This window comes from Lynx canadensis, chromosome D1 (assembly GCF_007474595.2).
Source record: "Lynx canadensis isolate LIC74 chromosome D1, mLynCan4.pri.v2, whole genome shotgun sequence".
NCBI classification, from domain to species: domain Eukaryota; kingdom Metazoa; phylum Chordata; class Mammalia; order Carnivora; family Felidae; genus Lynx; species Lynx canadensis.
The window spans coordinates 64,803,166-64,812,539 of record NC_044312.2 but is presented as its reverse complement, the minus strand read 5'-3'; the positions used below and the strand labels follow the sequence as shown (position 1 = coordinate 64,812,539).

The window sequence follows — 9,374 nt, the reverse complement described above, 5'->3', positions numbered from 1 at the left end:
AACAGAACTACCCTACAACCCAGCAATTGCACTACTAGGTATTTATCTAAGGGATACAGGTGTGCTGTTTCAAAGGGGCACATGCACCCCAATGTTTATAGCAGCACTATCAACAATAGCCAAATTATGGAAAGATCCCATATATCCATCGACAGATGAATGGATAAAGAGGATGTGGTGTATGTATGTATACACACACACACACACACACACACACACACACACACACACACAATGGACTACCACTTGGCAATCAAAAAGAACGAAATCTTGCCATTTGCAACTATGTGGATGGAACTAGAAGGTATTATGCTAAGCGAAATTAGTCAGTCCGAGAAAGACAAATATCATAGGATTTCAATCATATTAGGACTTTAAGATACAAAACAGATGAACCTAAGGGAAGGGAAGCAAAAAGAATATAAAAACAGGGAGGGGGACAAAACAGAAGAGACTTTTAAATACAGAGAACAAACTGAGGGTTGCTGGAAGGGTTGTGGGTTTGGGGATGGGCTGAATAAGAGGCATAAGGGAGGATACTTGTTGGGATGAGTACTGGGTGTTATACATAGGGGATGAATCACTGGCATATACCCCTGAAATCATTATAGCACTATATGCTAACTAACTTGGATGTAAATTAAAAAATAAATTAAAAATATAAAAAAATAAAAATAAAAAAACAGAATGAAAGATTAAAAACCACACGCTATCAATAGGTGTGGTATACATACACAATGGAATATTATTCAGCCATAAAAAAGAAGGAAATCTTGCCATTTGCAACAGCATGGGTGTTGTAGACATTATGCCAACTAAAACGAGCCAGACAAAGAAATAAAAGTACTGCCTGATCTCACTTAGACATGGAATCTAAGAAAGTCAAATTCATAGAAGCAGAGAGTAGAATAGTAGTTGCCAGCATTGGGGAGGTGGCAGACATGGGGAGATGTTGGTCAAAGAGTACAAAATGCAATTATGTAGAATGAATTTTGTTTTAGCGATCTAAAGTACAGCATGGTGAATGTAGTTAAAAATACTGTATTTAATACTGGAAATTTGCTGAGAGAGTAAATTTCAGGTGTTTTCACCACACCAGAAAAAGGTAACTATGTGAGAAAATGGGTATGTTAATTAGCTTCACTTCATTAATCATTTCACTATGTATATGTATGTCAAAAATCATCTTGTACACCTTAAATATATAAATTAATAAGAAAATTAAACATTTTTACAGATTGAAAAATGGCAACTCGTACTTTATTCACATCATTTGAATGGAAACTATTGTATTTTTAAGAACCATTTCTTTGTGAACTTCTTGAAAGAAAAGCAAATGGCATACTCAACTTTGTGTTCTCAGTTCATAATCTAGTGTCAGGAATAGAGACTAAATAAATATTCACTGAATTCGAATTAATGTTTAACCAACAGATATTTGTCAAATGCTCGCTCTGTACCAGACATTGTACTTTGAGCTAAGGATAATTCATTCAACCTCCCACATCACTACTTTCACCCACCCAGGTTTCTGCAACTGCATTTCCAACTAGAAATAATCAATCTACTCCTATCCTTCTGTATGTCTCAGTTTAAATGTCATTTCACCAGTAAATCCTTCCTTGAGCCTCACAAATGCATTTGCAAAATGATATCAAGAGGGATAGAGACTGAGCAAAAAGCTACAGCCTGGGGCTTTAGGCGGCATGGCAGGGTGAGTACATAGAAGTTTGAGGTCAGGGGGGCGCCTGGGTGGCTCAGTCAGCTGAGCGTCTGACTTCGGCTCAGGTAATGATCTCACAGCCTGTGAGTTCGAGCCCTGCATCAGGCTCTGTGCGGACAGCTCGGAGCCTAGAACCTGCTTTGGATTCTGTCTCCCTCTCTCTCTTTCTGCCTCTCTGTCTCGCTCTCAAAAAATAAACATTAAAACAATTTTTTTAAATAAAAAAAAAGTAGTTTGAGGTCAGAGATGCCAAGGCAGCTAAGACTTTCGAAGCCAAAATCCTGGAGAGGAAAAACTGAAGAGATGTGAGCCCCAAATCCTTTGCGTAATTTCTTTTTAAGGAATGTGACTACTTCCGAGTTGCACAAGGGCTGGCGAGAGATCAAAACACCAAGTGGAAATCAGACTGTGGGAGGCAGAAGATCTTACCAGAGATTCTGGCATTTTGTAGTGCTGGCTTGATAGGCTGTTTAAGGTGGAGGGGACCTATAACACCTTATGCTTTTACTTGAGAGTCCTAAAAGACCATACCTTAGGGGTAATTGCTACATGCTAGAAATAAGGTCAAGTCAGAATTAGGTCCTCCCCAACAAAGCACAGTGCCTAACCTACACTGGGAATACCACCACTGTTTTACTACGATGCAAGTTTAGAAGCTATTGTATAAGAATACATAGAGTTGTTTTATTATGTGAATGACCCATTTGGGGACTATAATTCCATTTCTTCAAAGGGATTAATCCAGTGCTCTATCTGCCTGCTAGAAGAATACTGAATACACTTTGGAGGAAGATAATCTCATCTAGAAACTCTACAATTTTTTATCTATATCGCCTATCATTCAAAACAAAACGATAAGGTATGCCAGTGATTTGCCAGGACCAAATGAATAAAAAACGGGTATTTCAAAATAAATGTTAATAACATATTTAAGAAAAACAGAAGAGTAACATGAAGAATCACACCAGAGAACTGAACGCAAAAACTTTTTAAAGAAAAAAAAAAATAAAAAGAATCAAGTTTAAATCTTGGAAATGAAAAATAAATTAGGACTTCAGCAGATGAATTCATAGTAGATTGGATACAGCAGAAAAGAGGGTTAGTAAACTGAGAGGTCAGCAGAGAACATACATGTTACTGGATGAAGAAAAAATAATAATAAAAATACAAAAAGTGTGAGAGCTATACTGGAAGTTGTGAAAAGATCTAACGCATGTGCAATGAAGTCCAAGCCAAAAGGAGAAGAAATTTCTGAAGAAATATTCAATGATAATATTCCAAACACAAAAGACCATGAGCTACAAATTCAAGACATCCTGCATCTTTCAAATATGGTAAATGTAGGAACAATCACACTTCCGGAAATCATAAGACAGGTCGCCAAAAGCAAAATAAAGTGTGAAAAGCTTGAGGGTGCTGGTTTGCAACCCCCTCCTGGGAACTTTCAAGGTAAGATTTGAAGCCAGCCCCCTACACAGAGGGCAGGGAGAAACCAAAGAAAGATTGGACGCCACGTCCAGGTTAGAAGGTGGCAGTTGTAATAAACAAGGGGAATTTACATACCAGGCTTGTCTCTGGCGGCAGCAAGACGACAAATGGATCCCCACACCCACCAGCGGAACTTTAACAGCTTGTAAATAGGCCTTAAATGGGTGCAGTCACGCAGACCATGCAGGTGTTTTCAATACCACGTTACTATCTCAAGGCTGTGTTCCTTGGAGCAGCCTCTGGGAGCGAGAAAGGAGAGCGGAACCCACATTCCAAGGACAGGGAAGGTGCGAGCAGCCCCTGAATCCTGGAGCCCCGGGTCCAGCTCCAGGGTCAGTGGGAAGTCATCCTTTTTTGATGACTTTTGATGTTCCCCAACAAGAGGGAAATGAAAGACATATTCCCTTTGAAAAAGAGGAGGGGAGAAGGAGGGAGGAAAACTGAAAGCTAAACTTTTTAGAGAAATGGTAGAAGCACGAGAACAATTACATCTTAAAGGTGCTTGAAGATATTTCACGGACAACCTAGAATTCTACCCAGAGTTATCTTCAAGAATGAAGGTGCACAGAAGGTTACCAATACATTGTATCAATGTCCGTTTCTTGGTTTTGTGCGGTACTGTAGTAAGCCCTGGGTGAAATTAGATAAAGGGTTCACAGGACCTCTCTGTACTATCTTTGCAGCTTCCTTGAATCTAGAATTATTTCAAAATTAAAAAAAAAAATAAGTGGAAAAAAAAATGAAGGTGGAATAACTTTTTATGACCAACTCCCCCCAAAACAAGCAAACAAAAAACCCCCAACCCCAAACCCACCTGAAACTGTTAAAATTCATCACCAGCAAACCTGTATTAAAAGAAGAAATAAAGTTTTTTAAGCAGAAAGAAAGTCAATGCTAGTATAGGCATAGTGCTGAAGAAAGGAATGAAGGGCACAGAAAGAATGGATGTCTGGGAAACTCGAGCAGGTGCAGTAGTTGAGGGAACAGCTTTGGGAAATAATTAAGAAATAGAGTTGGTCTACATTAATAGGCAGATGATAATCCTATCACTTCCACTGCCTGAAGCCTCAGATTAAAATGACAATGAACTGAGTACTCTCTTGTAGAATCTTCCAAAATAGCAACTTTATTGAAGTATAATAATTTACATACACACAATTTAAATCTACAGGTTGATGACTTCTGACAAATGTAAACACTTGTATAACCACCACCCCAATCACAGTACATGATGATTTCCTTACCCCCAAGAAATGATCTCTTCTCTTCCCCTTTGCCTTCAATCTTCTCCAATACTCCACTACAGGTAAGGTTCACAGAATGGCAGGAATGTCACTGACTTGCTAAATCCCAATCTACTGCAGAAGAAAAATTTCCTGAAATTTATATAGACTAAGAATATTTTAACAATACAACAGTTTTGGATCTTTAAAATTTTTTCCCAGGTCATACTTTTTTTTTTTTTTAAGATATTATTTTTAAGTGATCTCTACACACAACATGCTCCAACTCACAACCCCAAGATCAAGAGTCCCATGCTCTTCCAAATGAGCTAGCCAGGTGCCCCGCCCAGTTCATATTTCTGCCTTCTAAGTAGCAAACTACAATCATAGTAATCAAGAAGCTTCCAAAAACATTTTTTTACAAAAGGAGTTTTTGATTGTTCCCAGTCTACAATCCATAGTAATCAGGAAACTTCAAAAAATAAAATTCTTACAAAAGGAGTTTTTGATTATTCCCACAGGGATATTCTTTTTTTTAATTATTATTTTTGTAATGTTTGTTTTTATTTTTGAGAGAGAGAGAGAGTGCACGAGCAGGGCAGGGGCAGAGAGAGAAGGAGACACAGAATCAGAAGCAGGCTCCAGGCTTCGAGCTGTCAGCACAGAGCTTGATGCAGGGTTCGAACTCATGAACTGCAAGATCATGACCTGGGCTGAAGTTGGATGCTTAACTGACTGAGCCACTCAGGTGTCCCACCACAGAGATATCCTCGATCCTTATTTTTTGATGTGCTGTTTGGGGAAAATGCTTTTGACCATTCCTAATATTCTCTGTCCCCCTTTGGAAGAGATATCTACTAGCATAACACACTTAAAAAAATTTTTTTTAATGTTTATTTATTTTTGAGAGAGAGAAAGAGAGACAGACAGAGAGCACAAGTGGTGGAGGGGCAGAGAGAGAGAAGGAGACACAGAATCCAAAGCAGGCTTCAGGCTCTGAGCTGTTAGCACAGAGCCTGATGTGGGGCTCAAACTCACAAACCGTGAGATTATAGCCTGAGCCGAAGTCAGACGCTTAACCAACTGAGCCACCCAGGTACCCCCATAACACACCTTTCTTAGCCTTCACTCCTTCCTTCCCTAGAAGTAATAAATTAGCTGATGGTAAGTTTGGAGGGGAAAACTAGATATATAGTAATATTAGCTCGGTACCTTAACAAAGTACCATAAACTGAGTGGCTTAAACAACAAAAATTGTTTCTTTCACAGTTCAGGAGCCCAAGATCAAGGTGTCAGCAGGGTTGCTTCTTTTTGAGGACTGTGGGATTCCTTCCATCTCTCTCACTTAGCTTCTGATGGTTTGTGGGCAATCTTTGGTGATCCTTGGCTTGTAGAAGCATAACCCACTTCTCTGTTTTTATTTTCATATGAGGTTCCCCCTGTGTGCTGTCTGTATCCAAATTCTTCTTTTTTTAAAAAAAAAAAATAAGGATACCAGTAATATTGGATTAGAAGCCCAGCCTCCTCCAATATGACTTCATCTTAACTAATTACACCTGTAACAACCATATTCCCAGGTAAGATCACATTCTGAGATACTGGTGGTTAGGATGAATTTTTGAGGGACACACTTCAACCCATAACAGAAATTCCAGCCTTTTGCCTTCCCCTTTCTCTTGGGAGTGAGTCTGCCCTCAGTGCTCTGGGCTGCTCTTGGCCATGCTATAAATGGATGGAGACAGGCCTACTCTCACTGCAGAGACCAGGGACAGGGAAGGAGAGTGTCAGATTCTGGGATTCAGAACATGAAAGCACGTGTCCACAAATATGTGTCACATACTCTAATATCAGCTCCTTCATTGATACAGGTTAATATTTTTGCTCTCCCATATGCCTTCTCTTTTTGTCATCTCCTCAGTTGATTGAGAACTTGGGAGGGAAAAGATAAGTGTCGACGCCTATCCTCTCCACTAAAAGTTGTAACAGTGCCACACACCCTACATCTGGGTGATTGGATTATTGAATCCCTTCAAGTGGAAATATGAGGGAAAAAATCTCAGTATGGACTTACCACAATCAACTGGGGAGTCTTTACGTGCCTAGACAGAAGAGACTTAGATATGGGAGACGCCAGTATGCAACATGTCTTCCATCTGACAGAAGGAATGGGGTGGAGGGAGGCAGACTATTTTGATGGGTGTGCGGTGAGAGTTGCCCCAAATCTCTTGCAGTACTAGGCCTTACAAAGAGTTGCCACTAATTGGGAAAGAACCAGAGGAAAAGGAATAATTTTGTGAGAAATACGATAAATACAGTCAGGGCACACTGAGTTTGAGAGTCTTGGGGGGAAAGGCCAGTGAAGAAGTTCATCTGTCCTTCAAGGAAGGTGTGTAGGGACTCTCACCACACCAGTGGCAGCTGAGCTCATGGGAGAAGATTACCTATGGGGATCATGGGGAGGAGGAGAGGGAAGAGGGCTGAAGATGAATCCTGGTGAAAAGCAAAGTATAGGAGGAAAGAAGACAAAGACTTCCAGAAACACTCAGCGAAAAACTTCAACCACCAGAGTGCAGATCTCCCACCGTGACTCGAACATGCCCTTTTCCAAGACTGAAGTCATACCTTTGGGAGCCCTCTCTTTGCAAAGGGCTGTGTCCGTGCTGACTTTGGCGCTTTACCAGCTCAGCTCGCAAAGTGGTCCCTCCAAAGTGTCTCAGAATTTGTCTGACATCATTCATATGCTAACAAAATATATTAGCTAAAATATTAATCATAAATCATTGTGAAAGGCATACAGGAGGCAGGGAATCAATTTAGAGGCAACTGCCATAACCAGACGGGATCATAAGCGCCAAAAGGTCAGTGGAAGAAGCAGGGACAGTGGACGCCTCCTTGAGAGACATTACAAGATGTGTGGCAAACGTATTATTTGCCTGACCCATAATTTCGTGCCTCCTACCTATAAATTATTGCTGAAACAAAGTCCCAATGTCCCAGTCTCCCCCTCCAAAGAAACCTCAGCTTCTGAAATCTTACCCTAGACTCATCTGGTAAGACTTACATTGTAAAAAGAGTCAGCACAGGTGTATACAAGGTCTCTTCTGTGTTATCTGGGTTGGATCTCTTAATGGCCAAGCAGAGGAATCATGATCTTTGCTCTCGCTTCAATAAAGTGGACATAGAGGCTTTCTGGAGACATGAACATCAATGTTCCCAAATGTTTAAATATACATTGACAAAGGCAGGGCAGTACCTTTAAAGGAAGTGGCCTGAACGTCCTGACTTGTCAATATTATCTTTTATTACAGATCTGTTGGGGACAAATTTTTTTCCCAAATGTTATTTAACTAGATGGAATTCAATTAAATTTGATCTTTGGTGGAAATAGCTCTCTGTATTTAATATAGGACTCACAACTGATTAATGAAACTATTTTGCCAGCAGGTATTCTTACCTTGAAAAGTTCATATTTAATTTGAATGAAACAGATTTCCACATTAAATGATACATTTAACTTTCTATATGGAAGTAAACATTGGATTTTTACATTTATAGGAGTTCTTCACTATCAAAGTGATGAAGTTAATGATAAATATCATTAAAGTATCCAGCACAAATGTTTCCCCAAATCATTGATTTGTTATTTATGGATTTATATCTGATCTGATTCAGGAAAACCAGTGTGTTCTGGCCATTAGTTTTCTCATGGCCCCTTTCACCTCCTTGTTCCTCAGACTGTAGATGAGGGGATTCAACATGGGGACCACCACTGTATAGATGACAGAGGCCACTTTGACCTGATCAGCTGAATAACTGGATTTGGGCATCACATAAACGAACAAAACTGTCCCATAAAACAAAGTGACGGCAGTGAGGTGGGAAGTGCAGGTTGAGAAGGCCTTCTTCCTCCCCTCAGTAGAGCGCATATTCAGAATTGAGTGGAGGATGTAGCTGTAGGACACAATTATGGTAAACAGTGTGCTTATGAGGACGGATGCAGAAGAGATGGCGGGAGATATTTCAGCAATAAAAACATGGCCACAAGAAAGCTTCAAGAGTGGAAAGAGGTCACAGAAAAAATGGTTGATTTTATTTGGTCCACAGAAAGATAGATTCATCAGACAGCCTGTAAATGATGAAGCGTTCATGCATCCACCCAGGTAGGAAGCCCCCAGTAGGAGGAAGCAGACCACTGAGGACATCTGGGTGGAGTAGAGTAAGGGAGAGCAGATGGCCACATAGCGATCATAGGCCATGGTAGCCAGCAGGAAGCATTCTGTAGTCCCAAAAGTGACATCAGAGCCAAGCTGGGCTATACAACCAGTGATAGGGATAGTTGTTTTCTCTCTTAAAAAACTCATTAGCATGATTGGCGTGACTGACGTGGAATACCCAATGTCCACAAAGGCCAAATGGCTGAGAAAAAGGTACATTGGGGTGTGCAGCTGTGGGCTGCTTCGGATTAAGATGATTATACTGATATTTCCCACTATGGTAACTACATAAACTCCCAGAAAAATCACAAAGAAGATGGCACATAGTGTGGGATTATCTGTTAATCCCAGAATAATGAACTCTGTCACTGCTGTGTGGTTTTCCATCTATTCATTTAATGGTGGCTATTGAAATCAGAACCAGAGATTAAAATGGTTGAAATTACCCCACATTAATGGGGTATGTTAATTTAATGAAGATACCTGTAGAGAACCCTACAATTAAAATTTTTAAATGGTAACTTTGCTTCACTTCTAGAATACTTTGTGCACACAAATTTTCTTTTCAAATTCCATGAATATATTAAAATTGGAGACTCGATTACCTTAGAATTCAGCTATTTTACTCCTATACTGTATAAAATACTGTAGAGTAAGTCTTCCCCATGTGTACAAGAATATGTAAAATGATGTTACAGCAATACTGATTGTAATAACATAAACTGT

General features: G+C 39.9%; 1 protein-coding gene across 1 annotated transcript; it reads right to left on the bottom strand.

The window, feature by feature from the left end:
- Positions 1 to 8,102: 8,102 nt before the first annotated feature.
- LOC115526499 (olfactory receptor 481) lies at positions 8,103 to 9,035 on the bottom strand. Its single transcript, XM_030333883.1, has one exon. The coding sequence runs from the start codon at positions 9,033 to 9,035 to the stop codon at positions 8,103 to 8,105; it is 933 nt and encodes a 310-aa protein (XP_030189743.1).
- Between the last annotated feature and the right edge of the window lie 339 nt (positions 9,036 to 9,374).

Excerpts from the sequence above, each read along its gene's own strand:
- LOC115526499 (XM_030333883.1), bottom strand. The coding sequence starts at position 9,035 with ATGGAAAACCACACAGCAGTGACAGAGTTCATTATTCTGGGATTAACA.